Source organism: Oryx dammah, unplaced genomic scaffold (genome assembly GCF_014754425.2).
Source record: "Oryx dammah isolate SB20612 unplaced genomic scaffold, SCBI_Odam_1.1 HiC_scaffold_25, whole genome shotgun sequence".
Taxonomy (NCBI): Eukaryota; Metazoa; Chordata; class Mammalia; order Artiodactyla; family Bovidae; genus Oryx; species Oryx dammah.
Window position 1 is genome coordinate 11,316,543 of NW_024070209.1, and position 23,161 is coordinate 11,339,703.

The window sequence follows — 23,161 nt, forward strand, 5'->3', positions numbered from 1 at the left end:
GGAGCCAGGGTATGAACCCCCGTAAGCTCGTCTCCAGAACACTTATTTTTTGGCCACTTTACATTCCTGTTCAGGTGACTCAAGTTTAGGGAGCTCTCCCAAGCTGGAAGAAGGCCTGAACTCCCCACCCCAGGTCCCCACATACCCTGACAGAAGTCACTGAGCCTCTGAGTCAGCCCCCTGAGTAGGCAGCCCTTCTCTGCTCACGTTTGTGCTGAGCATTGGCTTGCTTCAGCTCTGGGAAGAAAAGAAGCACAAGGCCTGCTGGGCACCTGGCCCTGGAACCATCTCCATCTCTCCATCCCCACTGTGCCTGGGAGAGCAGTCCAGTTATGGGAAGTGTGGGGATTACCCTGATATGTGATTTCCTGTTGCAGCTCAGGAAGGGTGAAGGACTCTAGTATTTAACTGGCTGACCTTATTTCTGGGTGTAGTGCCTCTGAAGGGCAAGGCTATGGTACTTCCGGGCCCTGCCAGGACTCTCCTAAGGAGTAATCAATGGGACTACATAAAAATTTGGAGGGCACCAAACTAGAGGAACTACTTACCCAGCCTAGGTTGTGTGTCTTTCTTGAAAGCTCTGGAATGGTGCCCAACTAGACAGAATTGTGACAAAAATCCCAACATAAATGCCTCCTGCTTGATGGAGGAGGCAGCAGAGATGAATGCTTATTTCAAAAGATGGAGGTGCTAATGGTGAACGTTGAGGGATGGTGGAGGGAGTGCTGGGCGGTCTGGACGTTTATCAGTGCTCCCCCCAGTTACCGTGAGCAGGCAGGGGCTCTGGGGGCAGCTGGGCAGCATGCCGCTTGTGTCCCCAGGCCATTTCATGTCACTGCTGTCTTCCTGTACCACATTTTTACTTCTACTCTTGCATTTTGAAAGACCTCAGCATCTTTGTACATTACTAAGCCACCTTTTGCCTATTTCCCTATGAGTAAATTTAAAAGTCTTATACTTTTTTTTTTTACCATTAATTGAAATGTCAAAGACTCTTAACTATTTAATGACCAGAAAATAACCAATGCAACAATCAGTTAAAAATATTTTTCAAATTTCTGTTTCTTCTCCTCATCAAGGGTGCCAATAGGCTTCCTGGAAAGATCTCCACATTTTCCTACTGCATCCCAGTTGGGGACTGTTTCCAGTACTACTTGCCTTTTGGAAATTTTCTGCCCATAGAAGATCTTCTAGGCCCTAAAAAATCCAAAAGGGCCATAAGTGGGGCCTTCCATCCCTCCTTGGTTCCAATCCAAGCAGGTAGCTTGGCAAGGCCATCTGCCTGGAAGCGATGGAAATTAGGAGCAGGAAGAGGAAAGAATCTCTTACCTGAGACCCTCCCCGACAACTGTGGTGCTATCAGGAGGGCCAGGTTTCCCCTGCTGGTAGGCTCAGCCCAAGACCATGGCTTATGCCCTCAAAGCACTGTCTGTCTCCCAGAGTGTCCTGGGACACTCCTAGGCTGCGTTCTGGGAGGGAGCGTGGGGTGATGGCTGCCCAGGCAGAGGAGATCTGAACAGGCCAGCTCACCTGTGTGAGAGGAGAGTGGAGGACAAGAGAGGTGGCTCTGGAAGCCGGAGTTTCCTGAGGTGGAAAGATGCTGTGCAGCTGGAGCCTTCTGGTGACCCAGTTCTGAGGGGCAGTAGCTGAGTCAACGGATAGACTCATCTTGAGAGAGTTTTGCAGCTATTGTTTGTAATTTATAACCAGCGAAGCTTTAAAAAGATTCCAGCCCTTGTGTGTGTAATGAGGTGGAGCAAATTTTATTCACCACAATTTCTCTTAGGAAGAAGGCTGTCTTTTTTCTAAGAATGTCTTGATCAAGGCTTCAGAGAGGAAGGAGTTGCCTACTTGACAGAAGAGGAAGAATTGTGCTTTTCTGATCCTCCTAAGAGAGAGGAGAGAGAAGGAACATCAGGGGAAAGCAGTGAGAAGGAGAGCAAGTAACCATAATGAACAGAAAGGCCAGTGTCTGGAGGCTCTTTAGAGGTTGGTCATGCATGCTGTGAAAGTTGCTGTCCCTTCCTATTATATTGTCATAAAATCTGCCTGGTTCCTGAAGTCTCTGCAAGAGTTCACTCTTTAAAGGGCTCTCGAGGGGCTGGGAGTCTGCTCTCGTGCTGTATGTGGACAGTCGAGCCTGAGGAAGGAAACCCTTGGGATCTGGCAGAAGCCCTAGCTTCATCCTTTTATGTGGGTCATGGAATTAGATCTAGATCTCTAAGGAAAAGGCTGTGCCAGTTGACATCTAAGTTACTTTAAATCATGAACTGAATGTGAAAGGGGTTTGCTATTCTGAATTCAATAATTATTTAAGAGAATGAATGTTAGATCATCATTCTGAAGGACATGGAAAACCAGTTGAAGCAGTGCAAATAGTACAAACACATTACTAGTATGTGTGAAGTAATTTGAAACTGTTTTGGGTGTATCATAGGACAGAATAAATCATTATGCTGATGTTGGGAACCAGGGTTCTCACCGCAGGAATAGGGAGATACAAATATGAAGTAGGGGAAAAGGCAAAAGCTATGTTATATTGTATTTGAATTGGAGGAATCAATGTGAACTCGTGATTTATGCACATATATATTCATATGCTTACATTTATATTTCTCAGTCTTCTGACTCTGTTCACTGAAAGGACCTAGAAACAACAACACCCCAGTAACAGTGGACACACTTAGCACTCAGATCTTCATTCCTAAATGCCATTACTGACTAAAGCACCCAGGGCTTCTTGGAGAGTTGGCCAAATCCACACCTGAGGCAAAGAGCATTGCTACAGAAAGTAAGAAAATGTTTCTAGAATGATGGCGACACAGGAACAGGAAGTGGCCGAGTCCCACGAGCCACATTTGAGACAATTTGAACATTACGAAGAAGAAAAACAATGGATTATAATACATTGTATAATAAAAAAGAACCCATGAGTCCATAGTAAAACTAAAAATATGAAAGAGGGAAGCTCTTATTCTCAGAAGAATGTCAGCTGATAAAGGTTGAAGGAAATAAACATTATGTAGTCCTCAGTGACGGAGAAGGCAATGGCACCCCACTCCAGTACTCTTGCCTGGAAAATCCCATGGATGCAGGAGCCTGGAAGGCTGCAATCCATGGGGTCGCTGAGGGTCAGACACGACCGAGTGACTTCACTTTCACTTTTCACTTTCATGCGTTGGAGAAGGAAATGGCAACCCACTCCAGTGTTCTTGCCTGGAGAATCCCAGGGACAGGGGAGCCTGGTCGGCTGCCGTCTGTGGGGTCGCACAGAGTCGGACACGACTGAAGCGACTTAGCAGCAGCAGCAGCAGCAGTCCTCAGTGAAATAACTGATTTCAACCAGGATCATTAATAGACGCTATTTTCATGGAATAAAATGTTGTAAAACAGGATATTCTTAGTCTTTCAGGTAAGTATCACCTCCAAATGTTGCTTAGCAATTACTAAGGGAAAAAGGTACTTTTATGGTGGTGAGCTTGGAGAACACTCTAGATGACCAATGAAAACAATTGACATTATGTGCCTCTTGATGTGATGTGATTCTGGTAGTAATCTCTAAATACTGGAACATATGAAAGTCTAAAAAAGAAAATAAAAACTGCTCATTATCTCTCCTGCAAGAAATAGTCACTATTATCATTCTAGTGTATAGATCTGAACAAAATTAGGATGGTTTGTATAATGTGTACATATATATATGTATCTGTATCTTACTCTCTCTCTATATTGACGGTCCCTGACTTCAGTCTACGATTTATGGTCTTTATGATGGTGTGAAAGCAGTATGCATTCAGTAGAAATCATGGTTCCAATTGTGAATTTTGATTATATCCTTGGCTAGTGATATACAGTACAATACTTTCTTGGGATGCTGGGCCACGACAGCCACAGGTCCCAGTCAGCCACGTGATCACACGTGGGAACCACCGATACGCTTAGAACCATCCTACATCCACACAACCATTCTGGTTTTCACTTTCAAATAGTATTCAAGGAATTACGTGAGATAGTCAACATTTTATCATAAAATAGCACCTCATTAGATGATTTTGCCCAACTGTAGGCTAATGTTAGTGTTCTGAGCACGTGTAGGAAGGCCAGGCTAAGCCATGATATTCCGTAGGTTAGGTGTGTTAAATGTATTTTCAACTTAAGATGTGATATTTTCACTTACAGTGAAATTTTTATGATGGGATGAACCCCATCATAAGTCAAGGAAGACCTCTCTCTGTATGTATTGTATATGTATATATGTAAATATATGTTTAAAATCATATGTGACATATGTATACATGATATATATATTTTCCATATAGCATATCTTGAGCATTTTTCCTTGTCATTAAATGTTATTTCAAAGTGTGTTTAATAACTACATAGTAATCCATCAAGTGATTATTCTAATAATCTTAGAATAATTATTTATTATTATTTAATAATCTTCTCTATTGATCATTTGGGTGGTTTCAAGTCTTTTGCCATTATAAATCATATGGCGATAAATATCCTTATACATATATCTCCCCATATTTCTCTTTATTTCCTTGGGGTAAATTCCTAGAAGTGGAATTTCTGAATGAAAGGCATTTTAAGGCTTTTGATATATATTGCCAAATTGCCCTGCAAATTGTACCAACCTGTACCAAGACTATCAGTTTATGCTGTCAATAGTAGTAAGAATATCCATTTAAATGCATGTAGATAGCATCAGGTAGTCTAATTTTAAATTTAAAAATTTCCAAATTTCAGTACCCTTATACATTTCAGGTTTTTGCCCATCTGTATACATTTTTGGCATGGCATGCTTATTACATTGAACATAGATTTTTATTTGCTTTTTTCACATATTTCCAAGTCTTTATAATTTTAGGAAGTCAAGTCTTTTAGTATAAATATCCATCTCTGTTAGGCTTTTAGGTCTAACAGATCGGTTGTTTCCTACTTTTTTCTTTCCTGCCAAAAATAGTCTTAGGCAAATTATTTTTCATTTCTGGTAAATTTATTGTTTTAGAAAAATATTCCCCAAAGTAGGGTATCCAGGATGTAGACCATGATTGTTTTTAAAGTTCTTAGGCATAGCTGGACAGATTTACTTTCTAAAGGGCTATACCACCTGTCATGCTGCTAGAACTGACTCACATTCAGTGTCCTGAAGGTGGCCAGAGGTCGGCCACAGGGAAACACGTGTGCCTGCTTTCCCCTTCCCTTGGGCCTCCCAGAGGTAGCTTGTGGTTGAGCTAGGAGACAGTCTCAGCGCAGATAACCCTGTGGGTCCCAGGATTGCTGGGAAGGAACAAGAAGGGCTTAGGAAGGCCAAGGGAGGATGAGAGAAGGGCTTGAGACTCTGCCTGCACAAAGCCTCGGCCCCCAAATCCCAGTCTATGAGCCAGAAAGGAATGGTTGAAGATGTGGCAGGCAAGGTAAGAATGCACAGCCCTGCCCTTGGCTGATTCAAGACCGGCCGGGTGAGAGCAATCAGGTACTGAGCGATCGAGGCAGGCCGTGCCCCCGGCCCTGCCACCAGCTCCGTTCCCTCAGGCACACCAACCCCACTCCCCACATTCACTTTCACCCTGACCATTGACACACTTCTTTTTCCTTTCTCTTGCTTTTCCTTCCTTTGCTTCTCCCTCTTCCTCTCTCTCTCCTTCTCTCCTTCCCTTCCTCCGTTCCCCCCACCACCTATTTTAAGTGGGACTCCCAAATTTTGATTGCCTGAAATGTCCATGTTTCAGTTGTGCCCACTTTTGCTAAACATGCAGCTGCAACTGGGCTTGCCTTTGAATGAGAAGAAAGAAGGCCCTTCCCTTCCTTATGTGGGGTACCTGGCCCCTGTTGACACTGGCTTTTCAGGACGCAAGCATTTCTATGGTTTCTCTGGGAGACCACCCCTCTTTCAATTACTGACCATCCTGAGGACAGGAGCCTCCTCCACGCTCATGTCTCATGGAAATGGCCCAGAGCTGGGAATGTGGGGACTTGAGATTCCTAGATGTGACCCACTCTGTGACCCTGGGCATTGAAATGCCTTTCCTGCTTGGACCCCAGCTGTCTCAGAGAAAGGAATGTCCACATGGTTCAGCAGACACTCAGAGGGGTACTGTCACCCACATCCTGTGTGAACAGGGCATGGTCTCTTGGAATCCCAGAATTCCGTAGAACCAGCATTGCTCTCAAGGGCCTCTGGCCTGCTGCTTTGGAACCTGGTCCCTAACCCTGATTATACCCTTCACCTCTCCTCCCAGCAGCCTCATTTTTATCAATGCTCATTATGTGTAGCCCTGTGTTGGTGATGGACTCGGGTAGGTGTGCCCTGCGTTTCGGCCAACATAAACTATAACCAGTCTCTCGCTCCCTGCACCCTGCAGTCTCTGACAGGTAACATGGGCAAGTGGTGGTAAGTGATCACGGACCTCAAAGAGGTGCAAACCAAATGCTCTCTGAGTGTTCAGACGGCAGAGGGAACATTTCTGGAAGATTCCTGAAGATGGCCCGGAGCCTTGAAGGATGGACATGGGTAGGGACAGACAACCGGGGAGGTGGGATGTCCTCTTCCCCCAGGGTGGTGGGGTGGTATAGGAAAGATCAGGGGCGAGGTCCTGCAGGAAAAGTGGGTGGCCTTTATCACAAGTGGGGGTGAAGTGTTTCTGGGTAATCCTCACCTCCTGGCTGGGTGCTGTCACGCCCATCGTATATTTTAACATATTAAACATTATAATAAATAAAATATTCAGATCATTTAGACATGCTCCCTAGCCAAGCATGGATTATACTGTGTGCATTTAGTTTGGGGGTTGACTAAGGTATACCCCTTCCCTCCAAAGAGATTAGCTTTGCTTCTGATGACTCTCCTCATCTTCCAAAGAGATTAGCTTTGCTTCTGATGACTTTCCTCATCTTCCTATTTTGTGCCTTTCCGTCCTGTGTTCCAAAATCCCCATTCCTGTCTGTCAGGGTCTCCTGCCCTCTCTGCCACCACCTTAACACTGCAGGACTGCCCTTTGGCTTCCTTCTTCCCCTCGGGGTCTTGGGGCGGGACCTCTGTTCAAATTCTCTGCCCTGGAGCAGACCTCCCAGGTGTCTGTCTTCAGAGAGACTTTCTGGAGACCATGCCCCATCAGATACAAGAAGAGAGTCTTGCTGCGACGGTTTCTGGCAGGCAGGTGATGGAGTCTGGGAAGCAGCAACCTGGGCTGTCCCTCCCCAAGCCCGGGCTCCAGAAAAGGGCCTGCAGCCTTGTCTCCAGGCCGGCTGGGCCCCTCACCATCTTAGCATTCAGGGCGTAGCTGCCTGTTTGTTCCTGACTGAAAAGACGTCCTGCAAATCTCACCCTGCCACTGACCTCCTGATTTCCTCATCCTTCAAGTGCTCAGGGCTTTTCTGTCCAGTGCGTCAATGCATCAGGGTGAGAGGAGGACTTCAAGCAACAAGACCCTCCTCCTATCCCTCAAGGCTCCCTGAAAATGGCTCCCTTCTCTGCTGTGAGAAATCCAGCTCCCAGAACAGCCAGCCCTCAGGGACCTCTCAAGACAAGGCCTGAGGCCTTGCCTGTCCCACAGAGGCGCTGGGAGCCCTGTCCCTCAGTCTCTGAGCTAGGAGGCCAAGCTGAGGCTTCGCAAGGCCCAGAAGCAGACAAGCACATTCTGGCTTGTCCCAGTCCTGCATTAGCAGGCCTATCGCGGGAAGCTTGGATTTGGTTCTTTCTCAATGAGTGCCAAGATCAGGGCTCTTTGGCACTTAATCCTGTGGCAAGAGGCCTCCCTTTGATGACTGTGTGGAATGAGATGGAATCTGGCCAGGTTGTTAGAGGAACTGAATCCCTGGAGTGGGAACATAATGAGAACGTGGGGCCATTCGCCATTCAGGGTGGAAAGTAGAGCACTTATTGTGGGGCCAAGGCTGAGGCTGGCAGGAAGCAGGCTTGGAGCGGGGAGCTTGTCGTATCACCAGGAGGATTTGGGGGGTGGTTGCAGAGACAGCGAGGGTCTAACTAAACTCCGACCTCAAATACTGAACTGCTCACTTTCTGTTGAACTTAAGCAAGTTAGAGCAATCAACCAACATGAAAAGCAAATGTATTAAGTCTAGAAGGAAAATAATAACTTTTGCAGTGGTTATCTCTGTGGTATGTTTACAGATGATTACAACTTTTTTGTGTGTGCTTTCAATTTTTCTGACATTTTTTCTAAACAGAGTGGATTACACTTGGGAAAACATACAAACTCAAAGTTGTCTCTACTTTGAAAGCAAAGAGATTCTGGGGAAGGACTCTGGAATTCAGAAATTGATAGACATATATTTGAAAGGGAAGAGGCAGTACTTTACAGCAGTCAGGCTGCTCCCAAGTAAGACGTTCTCCTGGCCTCCTGACAGCCCGATTGGCTTCTCTGGGCTGGGGTTAGTCCTTCTGTTTTAGTGTGGAAGGTGACTGTTCCTTTCCCATCCTATGTGACCACTGTCAGTCTGCTCAGAAGATGCCCCATGGGGCAACCCGCCCTGGAGCTGCACCCTGCCTTTGGACCAGGGGCTTCTGTGGAGGTCTCTCTGCACTCCTATCCTTAGCCAACTTTGTCCCTTGGTCAAAGCGGATCAGGGTGGCTTCCCTGGGTTTCTTCCCTCATCATAAGCATCCTTGATGACCCTTCCTCATCTGACCTAGACATAGGCTGCCGTCTCTCACTGTTGTCTATTATTGATTTTTTTAAAAAAAGGATATACTATACACACAGCAAAATACATAAATCCGAAGTGTATGGCCTAATGGATTTTGACACACGTTTATACTGTGTAAACTACCAGTCAGATCAAGACATTGAGCATTTCCATTATTCCAGAGAGTTCCCTCATGCCCTCTCCAAGTCAACACCCCCACCCACCTTCACAAAGGTAATACCATAATGACGTCTACCACCATAGGTGCGTTTGAACTGTTTTTGAAATTTATATATACTTTTTGCATCTGCCTTCTTTTGCTCATCATTATGTGAATTGGCCTTCTATTATCATGTAACAAATCACCCCAAAATTTAATGGCTTGAAATAACAGGCAATTCTTTTGCTCACTGACCTTCAGTTTGACAGGACTTAGAGAGGATGGTTTGTCTCACAGCCTCGGCTAAGGCTGCTTGACGGGGGGAGAGGTCCATTTCAAGATGGCTTACTTCCATGGTGGGCCAATTGTTGCTGACCATTAGCTAGTCAGTTAGCTGGAGCTGTGGGCCAGGCCCTCAGTCCTTATCCACATGGGTCTCTTCATAGGCTACTTGGGCTTCCTTACAATGTGATGGCTAAATTTCAAGAAAGCAACCATCCCAAGAGAGCCAGGTGGAAATGCAAGGCATTTTCATGACCTAGCTTCAGAGGTCGCATAGCCTCACCTTGGCAACACTCTATTGTTAAGGCAGTCACAAAGGCCTGCCGAGGATCAAGTGGAGGGACATAGACTCTACCTCTGGATGGAGGATGTGGGAAAGTTCTACAAGAGCATGGGGTGAGAGATATTAGGGTGCCATTCTTGAGAAAATTTATCCGATTGTAACATATTTGTAGTTTGCATTTTAAATGCTGTGTAATATTTCACTGTGTGCATATACTTACCCAGTCTGTTAACTGACATTTGAGTTGTTTGCAATTTGGGCCTATTTGAAGAGTACCACTATGAATATTCTTATACAAGTCTTTCGGTGGACAAAGACTGCCTTCTCTCAGTGTTGCTGTCACTAGTTTTTAAGATTTAAAAAATCATACAATTCTATTCTCTTTTATTTCATCCCCATCAGTTACTGTAGCCATATGTATTTTAGTATGTAAATCTCTGCTAGTGTTTTTTAAATGTTGAGAAGAAATTATATAAGTATTACATAAATATGTTCTCTTTATAAAAACTTTCAATATTACAATTAAGACTAAAATTTCTTCCAACACCACTTGCCAAATCTGAACTCTTTCCTCATACTTCAAGGTAACCTCTGTCACTAGTTTGGCAGGTATCCTTTTAGAGCTTTTCTGATACATTTACTCACATAAATATTCTCATAGGAAACTGTTTTCTTTGTGTGTGTGAGTGTGTTGTTTGTTTGGTACAATGAATGGCATCATAGGGCTCTGCAATTTGCTTTCACACTTAAAAAATACCTTGGAGATATGGCCATGGAGATCTACTTTACTTTTTAAACTGCTGAATAACATGCATGGTATTATTACACTGGATGAATGGCAAACATTTATCCATTTCCCTGTGGAAGGACGTTTAGGCTATAGTCGTCTTTATCGTTTTGCGTGTGTCCCATAAACTGAAGGGCAGGTCTTGCACACTGTGAAGACTGTCAGTGCTGGGTCAGTACTGATGCACCCCTGCAGAGGAAAGTGTTGCTGGAGCCCTGGATCTGTGCCCCTCAGTGTCCCTTTTCTTTGCCTGCAGAGACGTCTCAGAGAGGCTGTGCAACTGCTGGAAGACTATAAGCATGGGACCCTGCGCCCGGGGGTTACCAATGAGCAGGTAACTCTGCTGGAGGAGGGGTGGGGGAATGGTGGCCGGGAAGGACGGTGGCAAATTCACTATCTTTCCCCTGCGGCCAGAACCACTTCTCTCCCCCTCAGAATCCACTTTTACTGCTGCTACGTCTCCTGTGGACTTCTGGATTTTGGAGGGGATACTCAGGGCTCTCCTGTAAGCTGGTCTGGTGGGAACTGTGGAGGCTGCTAAGACTAGAGAAATCGAAGGCAATAGTTTGCTGGCTCTGACGCGTGCCTCTTTTCCCAATTCCACATTCAGTGACGTCACCGTGATGACTTGAAATCAGCCACAATGTGAGAATTTACGCCATGGAAATTGACAGATACTATAAGTCAGCACTTTTTTCTCAAAAATATTCACCAGCATACCACTATCCAGAAGTTTAGACTGAGGATTGGAGAGATGGAGGAAACAGTGTGGAACTAGGCTAAGACACTGTAATTTCTGTTTTGTTAATATCATGTAGAAACTTGAACTAGAGCTAATTGAAAAGTTGATGGTTTTGTTTGGTTTGGGGGTAAGGTAGGAAGATGTAGTATAGGGCAGCTCTAGTGATTGTAGAGACAGATGGTTAATGTGCTGAAGGTTTTCTTTTTGTTCATAAGCTTTATTTTAAAAGCTATTAAAAATTAATCTCACAGTTTTTTTTTTTCCCAAAGTAATTTATATACAAAGTTCAAAAAGTCAAATAGTACGAAAACACTTGTAAGGGAAAATAGTGTATTGCCCCATCCCCCCCCAGTTCCCGTTTCTCTTCCCCAGAAGCAAATGCTTTCTTCAGATAGAAACCTATATTTCAAACTAAGCATATCTATACTGCTATTTCTCAACTAGTTCTTTTCTGTGGTAGTTGAGGATACATCTCTCGTATTATTTACCTCCATAAACACATTTCTCTCCCCTACCCTCATCACCCTCCCCAAATAATTATCATATTTTGGGGTCTATGGATATTCAATATTCACATTATGACAATTATATGAAAAATACTACAACTTTGCTGGATATGATTATGTTTCCTCTCCTTTTTGACTTTATGTTTTATCTGGATTTAATAATTGCCTCATTTTTCTCATTGACAGAGTTTTCTTTGTACCATCTCTAATTCTTACAGTATCTTCTAGCAGCTTTTTTATATTTTTAACGTGGTGGTGGTTTAGTTGCTGAGTCATATTTGACTCTGTGACCCCATGGACTGTAGCCAGCCAGGCTCCTCTGGCCATGGGATTTACCAGGCAAGAATATTGGAGTGGGTTGCCATTTCCTTCTCCAGGGGATCTCCCAACCCAGGAATTGAACCCAGGTCTCCTGCATTGCAGGCAGATTCTTTACCAGCTGAGCTACAAGAGAAGACCTTTTCACTTCTGTATTTTTCCCTGAAATTTTAAATTCTGGGGCCCAGCTCCCTCAGCTCCTCTTGGTGTACACCTTCATTTTAGTGGAAGACCTTGTCTGGTAGCTCCTTGAAAAAGGGTAAATGGAAAGAAAATTTGGAGTCCTTTTATATCTGAAAAAAATGTAATTTGTAATTGTAATTCTGTACTCAGCTTTAACTGACAGTTTGGCTGAGGAGAAAATTCCAATTTTTAGGTTGACAACATTTTCCTTTAGAATTTTGAAGACATTGCTCTTCTGGCTTCTAGTCTAACTTTTGAAAAATCCAATGCTGTTTTATTCCTGATTCTTTGCAAGTGACCTGTTTTCTCTCTTTGGGAATGTTTAGGATCTCCTCTCTATGTATATGGTTTATTTCTGAAATTCCACAAAGCCATGTCTTTTCAAATTTATTATTTTGGGTTTCTGGTGACCTCTTTCAATCTGAAGACTTCTGTCTCTCAGTTCTGGCAATTTTTCTTATACTATTTCTTTGATAATTTCTTCTCATTCTGAAATTCCTATTAGTCAAATATTCAACATCTTAGATTGATAATCAGATTTTCTTATCCTTTTTTTCTCTTCTATTCTTTCACTTTTTCCTTCTGTCTGGTTTTACAGGAAATTTCCTTGAGTTTATTTTCAACATGTCTATCGAATTTTTAACTTCAGCTAGTACAAATTTTAATTTCTGAGAGCTATTTGGTTGTTTCTTTTCTTTATTCCTTTCAACAGGATCCTGTCCTGGTTTGCAAATACAGTATCTTCTCACCTCTGCATTCTGGAAGCCAAGTAGAAGGGCAAGGCTGAAGCCCCAATATTCACTTGGCAGATTTTCATTGATTTCTCTGCTTTTAGCCTCACCTGCTCCCTCTTTCCACTGGGCTAGTGTTCCCAAGTCTGGAGTCACTTGGAGTCAGTTTCTCCAGAAGGTTGATAACCCTCCGGTGTTTGGGGGACACAGGCGAGGGCAGTGGGAGCCCCCTTGCTGTGTGGGGAAGGCTGAGGGGTCCTACTGCTTTGAATTCAGATTTTCAACCAAGTCCCTCTGTTTAGCCCTATGATTAACCCTTTGTTCCTGGGGTGCCTGGGTGCTCCAAGTCCTGAACTTCACTGGCATCCTGGGGGTGATGGTCTGGCTCCTCAAGTGTGGCTTCTGCGGGCATTGAGGGACGGCTTCCTCCTCTCTGCTAGATCAGTTCCTAAAACTCTGCTCATTTTCCATCCAGGAACACGTTGCTGTCCCTCCTGTGCTGTTGTCTCTTCTGTTCTGTTGGTGACTGTGAGGCACCGCCCTGCCTTCTCACACCTTTAGGCACAAAGTCCACGCGACCCGCTGGTGCCTGGCTGGGTGTTCCCTGGGCCAGGTGGCTAAGCCATCAGCCCTCCCCAATCCAGTTTGTTTTGCTATGTATTTATGAGCACCTCCAGGCCAGTGTTGGTGCTAGGACCTGGGGGAGAGCAGGGAGAGGCTGGAGGAGGGTGCTGCCCCCGGGACTCCCCAGAATCTGGGCCACGACAGTGAAAATACATGATGCCATGGGAGAGCAGAAGGAGGAGTCACCTGACCAGAAGCAGGGAGTCTGGAAGAGATTTCTCACCTGAGACTGAGGGATGAGCAAGGATTAGTGAAGCCGGGGTGCTGAGAAGGGGCGGAGGAAAAACATCCTGAGCACAGAGAGAATGGCCCCTAGAGGAAGGGACAGGCCAATGTGCTGGTCAGCAGCCTGCCACATGGAGAGGGGGCAGAGGTGCCAAGAGAGGCAGCTCCTTGGCCAGATGTCCTGGTCCAGGACCCCTGAAGTGACGCAGCTGCAGTGCTGGCTACACAGGGTCTATCTTCAGGAGTCTGTGTTGCCTGCGGAGTTGGTTGGGAGCAGCCATCAGCAGACAGGGCAGGGCTAGATCTCCTTATTCCTGAGCGAAGTGCTGCCCTCTGGCTGTGGCACCGAGGAGCCCGCTGGTGTGACCTGACATGCCCCTCTCTAGGGTGGTAGTGGGGGTCCTCGCACCCTGGCAGCTCCTCATGGACCAGAGGAGTCCAGCTTCCAGGCCCTTCCTGACCCCGTGTCTGCTCCCAGCCCAAGCTCCCCTCCAGCCTGGCCTTTCCTCTTGGGATTCTTTCCAGTTTTCAAGAATTGGGAAATGAGGCCATGTTTCCTCTCTTTGTTCCCTTCAAAAGCTTAAAGCTGCCTGTCCTGTTTTCTGGGCGTGCTTTGTTTTCTATCCCAAAAGCTGTCATGTGCCTCCAGGCAGCCGGGAGGCCAGGAGGGTTGGGGGGGGGCCTGCACTAGCTGGGGGAGGGTGGGGGGGCCTGCATTAGCTGGGGGAGGGTGGGAGTACCCTGCACTAGCTGGGGGAGGGTGGGGGGTACCTTGCACTAGCTGGGGGAGGGTGGGGGGTACCCTGCACTAGCTGGGGGAGGGTGGGAGTACCCTGTACTAGCTGGGGGAGGGCGGGGTGCCTGCAGGTAGCCGCTCCTCCCTGTTCTGGCTCCAGTTGGTGATGCCTGCGGTGTCCCTCTGGAGGCTGGCAGCACAGTGCTCTAGGTGTGAGTCCACGGCTCAGCCCCCCTCCCCACACCCTCCCGGCTCCCCAGACATCAGGATTGGGCTCTGCTGCAGCTCTCACAGTACCTCCTGGACCTTGTCTACAGAGCCCTGGCCCCCACCAGCCTCCACGGCCACAGCAAGAGCGGGTAGGTAGTGACACACCAGCTCAGGATTTGGAGAGCTTCAGGGATCAGAAATTCACAAAGTCCCCATCCCTGGTTCAGGCTGGCCCTGCTCAAGGGTCATGCCAGTGCTGTCTGAAGAGGCTGAGGATGGTTCTTGACCTCAACCTGGATGGTGGCCTGTGTGCTCTTGGGCTCTGTGCCTCCTCTGATGTCCTTTTGCAGGTATGTGAATCAGAAGCCTGTGGCTGTGTGCTGATGCCTATGGGCCTGACGCAATGTCTGGGCACCACTGGGTATCTTATGCACTAATTTGTTACCTAATCTGCCCTCCAGTTACAATATCCCACCAGGGGGCTACAAGCAGATTGAGAGTTTATTCACACCTGATGGCCTTGGTTAGTGGGTGGCTGATATCTCCTCCAGAGACTGTTAACTTGTTGAAAGGTTGCTGTACCAATGAACAGTTAGTCCTAAGGATAAAATAAAAATAAGTAAAATTTACTCTTTGGGCTTGACAGGTATATATTTGATGTGCTAGGAACCCTAATAAAGACTGCAGCTATCGTTAAACAACAAAGCCACAGACGAGAGCAAAAGCGTAAGCCCAGGCAGCCAAGTTGCTGAGTGGTTGCTTTGTATGTGCCAGAGCTTTGCTGGAATGGTTTGGTATGGATGGAGATGGGTGGGGTTCAACATGGAAGACCTCCATGGTAATGAGTCACCACTCACTGTGAGCTCACCAAGGGCTAGGAGCCATGCTGAATATTTGCACTTTATATGTATTCTCTCAATTAATCTTCACAGAAGCCTTGTTTGGTTGATGCCTATATTGATCCCATTTTACAGGCAAGAAAACTGAGGCTCAGAGAGACTGCAAACTTATCTCAGGTTACATAACTAATGTGTGGTGGGACAGGGACACTGGACCTGGAAGATCCAAAGCCCATTTTTCACTCACTGTCTGAAGATAGATTTGGAAGGGAAGGTAATACTCTGGAGTGGAATGTGTGTGCTAACAGGCAGAGTGAGGGGGTGGGGTAGAAGTGCCATCAGAGGGGCTTGGCATGTGTGCAGGTCTCATAGCCCCAGTCACACAGGGCGGTTAACCCTGTCAGGCCAGGCCATGGGCATCTGTGGGGCACTTGGTACATGGAGGTGCAGTGGCAGGTGGGCACTGGGGGGTTCCTGCCCTCATGCAGCCAGCTCCCACGCAGGCGCTCACGTAAGGGGATGGCTGAAGGCAGGAGTTAGGCTGTGGTAGTAGGAGTTCAGCGGTGAGAGACTCCTGAGAACACAGGTGCTGAGGAAAGTCTTCGTGGAGGACACAAGCGGTTGGACGTAGAATGTAGAGAGACCCAAGGCATGAGAAGGACGTCCCTGTAAGTCGCAGACGAAGGCTGAGAAGTAGAGTGGAGAGAGAGGGAGAGAAAGTGCATGAGAGAGGGACAGAAGATGAGAGAGGAAGTTGGGACGTTTCAGGCCAGATTGTGAAAGTTTCTGGAACCCCAGAAGAGATGCTGGTTGTATTGTCCTGGAGTAAGGGGGCAGCAGGACAGCGGAACTGTGGTTTGATCCTTCTGTACCAGGTATATGGGGAGGGAAAAGTGCTGAAAGGAAACCAGCTTGGGAGCGACTGGGGTGGTCAGAAGTGAGGGGGCAGGGAGCCACTGTCGGCTTCTGAATGGCGGTTCTGGTCCATCATTCCACATCCCCAGAGGCTGGGAACCAGCCCGCCTTCCTTAGCGCCTGCTCAGCACCCAGCACAGTGTATTGGTTGCCCAGGGGTCCCGTGAAGGATGGGTTCTGCCTGCAACTTGCCAAGGAGAAAGGGCAGCTGAGATGTGAGAGATCCTGCCGGTCTCCTCCCCTGGCAGAGCAGAAATGGGGTTAGCTGTGTTTGAGTTTTGCTGAAAATAGCAGAGAAGATACCACAGAGTTAAAAATTCTTGCACCCTGAATCTTCTCTGGGTATCAGCAGGATTGTCTATCAGAAGCTTGACTGACACCCCCCCACTTGCCCTGACCCCTGGCCTCTGGGATCCTGATCAGCACCCAGCACCTCTGGGGCAGCTACAAGCTGACCCTTATTATTAACACAGAACAGGCAAGTGACCAGCATTAGCTGAAGCATTTGTATGATATGCTGGAAGTGGTCCTGGGTGCTGTATAGCACCTCTGGGCTGGGTCTTGCAGTGGCCTCCTGGGTGGTCTTCCTGTTCTACCTGGCTCCCTCTGCCCATTCCCAGTACAGCACTCAGAGTGGCCTGTGAAACTGCTCCAGGGTTTGTTCCTCTGCCTCAGGGTTTCTCAGACTCAGCACGATTGGCATTTGGGGCTGGGTAATTCTTTGTTGTGGGGGCTGTCCTGTGCACTGTAGGACGTTTAGCAACACCCCTGGTCTACCCACTGTGTGCTAATGGCACCACTTCCCAATTCATGACAACCAGACATTTCCTAATGGCCCCTGGGTGGAAAATTGCCCTCCTGTTAAGGACCACTCTATAGTAAAAACTCAAAGTAAAAGCCACAGTCCTCAGCACAAACTGCAAAGCCCCGATTCCTCTCTGATCTTATTTCCTACTGCTCTTGCCTTCATTCAGCCCACTTCAGTCACACAGGCCTCCTTGCTGGCCCTCAGATAGGCTGGGGAGGCCCACTCTGCCTCAGGGCCTTTGCACTGGCTGTTCTGCTGGACAGAAAAATCTCCTACCAGGTATCTGCATGGCTCACTCCCTCCTTCAGGTATTTTCTCCAAAGCCATCTCAATGAAAACTACCCTGACCACCTAACTAAACATCATCCTACTTGAGAATCTGTCCAGGGAAGGAAAAGTTGGGGGAGCAAAAGAAGGAGCCACTAGAACCAGAGGCAGGACAAGAGATGGAATTTTAGGGAGCCGTGGCCAGCAAGGACTAGAGGCGCTTCTGGGGGTGGAGGATGCAGCCTCAGTGTCTCTCCCTCCCCTCTTCCAGCCCGGCTCCCACCTAGCCTTTACTTTTCTGTTCCCCCTGTGACAGAAGCTGTGACCCTGGTCATGTCATCGTGTTCCTGAATGTTCCCCATCCTTCATCCCCTCCTTTCGTGAGGACCTCACTACAATAAATTTTAAAAAATCCATCCTTGCTGCCAGCACACTCTCCCTATCCTTACTCTGTCCTACTTTCTCTTGTTTCTTGGAGCACTCATCGTTCTCGCATATGAGCAAATTTACTTTTTATTATTTTTTTGTTTATTGTTTGTCTCCACAATCATGTAAGCTCCACAAGACCAGAGATTTCGTGTTGTTGTTGTTTTACTGATATATTCTTAGTGCCTAGAGCGATGCCCAGCACATAATATGTGCTCAATAAATATTTGTTGGATAAATGAATTGTTTTTAATTATCACAATAAGCTTGAAAGTAAGTATTCATATTCCTATATTACAAATGAGGAAATGGAGGCTCAAAAAAATTGAGCTGTTCTTGTTTAGTTACTAAGTTGTGTCCAATCTTTTGCGACCCCATGGACTGTAGCGCACCAGGCTCCTCTTCCATGGGATTTCCCAGGCAAGAATCCTGGAGTGGGTTGCCATTTCCTTTTCCAGGGGATCTTCCTGACCCAGGGCTTGAACCCACATCTCCAAGTAAATTGCCCCAAGTCACATGGCTAGCAAGTGGGAGATCTGTAATTCCAATTCACAAAAGAGGGTTTGACTAGAGGCTCCAGCCTCTTAATAGAGAGAAGCTGTGTGTACATGGAAGTCGTGACTGCTCATATGTGTTGTGTAGCAGAGTGAGGGGGGATATTTGTCTCCTTTCATCTGTAGATTGGCCCATCTTTTGCCCCACGTAGATTTGCATTTGTACATATTACCTGGGAGTAACCATGACAACAAAGTTAATGGTGAGAAATAATAGGGTTGGCCCAAATGATGAATTAAGAAGATTTCTTATTGTTTCATGAAGGCATCCTCTGTCTTATAGAAGGATCCCTTTCAGGCTCTGTTTAATTACCTTGTAGAGGTTGTTTTAAATAGGCTCTGTTGTTGCTGCTTCAGAGGTTTGGAGAAGCAGCTTGGAAAGAGGAGAGGGGAAGGGGAAGGAGTCAGACTAGGGGACAAGGCCTGGACAGTGACTCCTCCGTCTGAGGTTTGAGCATAGGAGGTCTCTGCTCTGAGAAGGAGAAGCTTCTCTCCCTGAAGTTTGTTTGGGGCCCACCCTCTGCCCCTCGCTTGGACTCTGCACTGGGTTCCTGATAGGTTCAAATGACAACTCAGCTGAGACTTAGGCCATTTCTGAAATCAGCAAACGTCTGCATTGTTCCTGTAACCTTTCTCCCAGGCTGTTTCCCCACGTCCTCTGTGTCCTCATTCTCCAAGCTGAGAAATCAAGAAAGGTCGAAAGTCTCACATCCACACTGGTTGTTGCTGCACCAGTAAATTCCAAGGGATTGGGGCTATGCATTTTAATGTTCAGCCAGAAACACAGAGGGAGATGACTGAGCCCAAAGGAGACCAGGTCACACTGAGGAATTGTAGCTTAAAATGGAGCTGCTGTGGTGGGCCAACAAGAAGACGCAGGGGGCTCCCTGTTCTAGACTCTCAGTGTGGATGGACTGTCCACCATGTCTCCTTGGCCTCCATCAAGTGCTTTGCATTCCAGGGTTTCCTTGCTTGTAACTTGTTTGCAGGGTTGGCTCATTAAACTTCAAATGAGCAACCAGTTCTTGGCTTGTGGGTGATATCTGCTGCCATTTCTGTATCCAGCATTCAACTCATGGGTCCAGCATGTCCCAGGAAAAAACCCAGACTCACGAAATCAGGCCCGAGTCCTTGTCCTGGGCTCTCTGGAAGCCAGAATTGGCATCATCAGACAGGAAGGGACCTTGGAGAAACTAGCTTCCATCTCCTGTCTCATTAATTAAAAACCAAAACAATGTAATTCTAAGGAGTGAGGTGACTTGCACAGGAAGATCAGGCAAGTTAGTGGCTGAGCCAGGCCCCAGATCTGTGACCTTGACTGTTGCTGGTGCAGCCTGGAGATGGGATGAGCCCAGATGAGGTCAGGTCATGACTAGGAAGTTAGTTTAAGATGGAGCTGTCCCTCCCTTCTCACCTCAGGAAGTTTCCTGAGGTAGGAGCACTTCCAGATGCCATGAGAAGAACCTCAACATGACTTAGTGTTCATTCCTTCCTCTCTCCTGTGGAGAGGCTTCCTTGACATTGTGGGAAGCACTTTCCCCAAACCCCAAATGGGTTACTTTGGTTAAGGTTATACTAACTGCTGTAATGAAATGACCTCAGAACACACCAGTTCAAATAAGATATATGTTTATCTCTTGCCCACGTCATAGTTCAAGTTCCAGGTGGGCAGGTGGCTCTGCTCCACAGGGTCTATCAGGAACCCAGGCTCCTTCCATCCTGTTTCTCCTCCATCTCCTTGGGTTCTTTCCTCTGCATGGCCCAGGCTGGGCTGCAGCCACATTGTTGTTCTGGCTCACAGGCAGGTGATAGAAAGTATAGGTTGGGAGGAGCAGCAGCAGCAGCAGCTAGGGAAAGGCACATCTTACCTCCCCTCCGATGCCACTAAGGGACTCAGTCACATGGATAAGCCTAGTTGCAAAGGAGGCTGGGAAATGTAGTACAGCAGGCCAACCACCTACCCTGCAAAGGAGGCTGGGAAATGTAGTACAGAAGGTCAGTCACCTGCCTGCTACCTTTCTATTACTATGACAGAAAAGGACATAGGTTTTGTTGGACCATTAACAGTCTATGCCATAGAGGACTATAAAGAGCTGAAAAGTTGTGCATGTTATTTCTATTTTTCTAATGGTTACTCTTAAATTTTTAAGAATTATTTTTGGGAAGAACTGTACAAAAAAGATCTTCATGACCCGGATAATCATGATGGTGTGATCACTCATCTAGAGCCAGACATCCTGGAATGTGAAGTCAAGTGGGCCTTGGAAAGCATCACTATGAACAAAGCTAGTGGAGGTGATGGAATTCCAGTTGAGCTATTTCAAATCCTGAAAGATGATGCTGTGAAAGTGCTGCACTCAATATGCCAGCAAATTTGGAAAACTCAGCAGTGGCCACAGGACTGGAAAAGGTCAGTTTTCATTGCAATCCCAAAGAAAGGCAATGCCAAAGAATGCTCAAACTACTGCACAATTGCACTCATCTCACATGCTAGTAAAGTAATGCTCAAAATTCTCCAAGCCAGGCTTTAGCAATATGTGAACTGTGAACTTCCTGATGTTCAAGCTGGTTTTAGAAAAGGCAGAGGAACCAGAGATCAAATTGCCAACATCTGTTGGATCATGGAAAAAGCAAGAGAGTTCCAGAAAAACATCTATTTCTGCTTTATTGACTATGCCAAAGCCTTTGACTGTGTGGATCACAATAAACTGGAAAATTCTGAAAGAGATGGGAATACCAGACCACCTGACCTGCCTCTTGAGAAATTTGTATGCAGGTCAGGAAGCAACAGTTAGAACTGGACGTGGAACAACAGACTTGTTCCAAATAGGAAAAGGAGTACGTCAAGGCTGTATATTGTCACCCTGCTTATTTAACTTATTTGCAGAGTACATCATGAGAAACGCTGGACTGGAAGAAGCCCAGGCTGGAATCAAGATTGCCAGGAGAAATATCAGTAACCTCAGATATGCAGATGACACCACCCTGATGGCAGAACGTGAAGAGGAACTAAAAAGCTTCTTGATGAAAGTGAAAGAGGAGAGTGAAAAAGTTGGCTTAAAGCTCAACATTCAGAAAATTAAGATCATGGCATCTGGTCCCATCACTTCATGGGAAATAGATGGGGAAACAGTGGAAACAGTGTCAGACTTTATTTTGGGGGGCTCTGAGATCACTGCAGATGGTGACTGCAGCCATGAAATTAAAAGACGCTTACTCCTTGGAAGAAAAGTTAAGACCAACCTAGATAGTATATTCAAAAGCAGAGACATTACTTTGCCGACTAAGGTCCGTCTAGTCCAGGCTATGGTTTTTCCAGTAGTCATGTATGGATGTGAGAGTTGGACTGTGAAGAAGGCTGAGCGCCGAAGAATTGATGTGTTTGAACTGTGGTGTTGGAGAAGACTCTTGAGAGTCCCTTGGACTGCAAGGAGATCCAACCAGTCCATTCTGAAGGAGATCAGCCCTGGGATTTCTTTGGAGGGAATGATGCTAAAGCTGAAACTCCAGTACTTTGGCCACCTCATGCGAAGAGTCGACTCATTGGAAAAGACTGTGATGCTGGGAGGGATTGGGGGCAGGAGGAAAAGGGGATGACAGAGGATGAGATGGCTGGATGGCATCACCGACTTGATGGACGTTAGTTTGAGTGAACTCTGGAAGTTGGTGATGGACAGGGAGGCCTGGCATGCTGCAATTCATGGGGTCACAAAGAGTTGGACACGACTGAGCGACTGAACTGACTGACTGAAGAGTTCATGGGGTCGCAAGAGTTGAATACAACTTAGTGAGTAAACCACCAACACTAACAATCTGCTGAATGCTAAAGGTGTCAAAAGAAAATAGAATATAGAATGTTTCCCTTTCCCTGTGTGCCAATTTCTCACTTCTCCCTAGAGTAAGGATCGGTTTCTTCTATATCCTGCCAGAGATATCTGCATACATTCATCCTTTTCTTTTAAATGTTATTGATATAATGGTGGTAACTCTAGGGACATTCACTGGAGTAGGGTCATAATAGCAAAAGATGAGACAGTCACAGAAGGACAAATGTTGTATCATTCTACTTATATGAAATATCTAGAGTGGTTAAATTCAAAGAGACAAGAGAGTAGAATGGTAGTTCCCTGGACCTGAGGGGAGGAGGATTTGGGAGTTAGTACTTACTGGGTACAGAGTTTCAGTTGAGGAAGGTGAAAAAATTCTGGAGATGGATGGTGGTGATGGCTGTACAACAATGTGGATGTACTTAATGCCACTGAACTTCCACTTAAAAATGGTTAAATGGTACATTTTATTATTTCTATTTTACCACAATAAAAGATTGGAAATAGCTTAAAAGTCCTGTATGCAGGTCAAGAAGCAACAGCTAGAACCAGACACGGAACAACAGACTGGTTCCAAATCGGGAAAGGAGTACGTCAAGGCTGTATATTGTCACCCTGCTTATTTAACTTATATGCAGAGTACATCATGAGAAACGCAGGGCTGGAAGAAGCACAAGCTGGAATCAAGATTGCTGGGAGAAATATCAATCACCTCAGATATGCAGATGACACTACTCTTATGGCAGAAAGCGAAGAGGAACTGAAGAGCCTTCGATGAAAGTGAAAGAAGAGAGTGAAAAAGCTGGCTTAAAACTCAACATTCAAAAAACTAAGATTGTGGCATCCAGTCTCATCACTTCATGGCAAATAGATGGGCAACAATGGAAACAGTGACAGACTTTATTTTCTTGGGCTCCAAAATCACTGCAGATGGTGACTGCAGCCATGAAATTAAAAGACGCTTGCTCTTTGGAAGAAAAGCTATGACCAACCTAGACAGCATATTAAAAAGCAGAGACATTACTTTGCTAACAAAGATCCATATCGTCAAACTATGGTTTTTCCAGTAGTCATGTATGGATG

At 46.2% G+C, this 23,161-nt stretch overlaps 1 protein-coding gene across 2 annotated transcripts in view; it reads left to right on the plus strand.

The window, feature by feature from the left end:
• The window catches only part of SFXN5 (sideroflexin 5), a 125,312-nt gene that overhangs the window by 12,793 nt on the left and 89,358 nt on the right, over positions 1-23,161 (plus strand). For both annotated transcript variants that reach the window (XM_040223933.1, XM_040223932.1), the window contains exon 3: positions 10,424-10,501. In XM_040223933.1, coding sequence (XP_040079867.1) covers positions 10,424-10,501 — 78 coding nt within the window. The remainder of the gene's footprint in view (positions 1-10,423; positions 10,502-23,161) is intronic.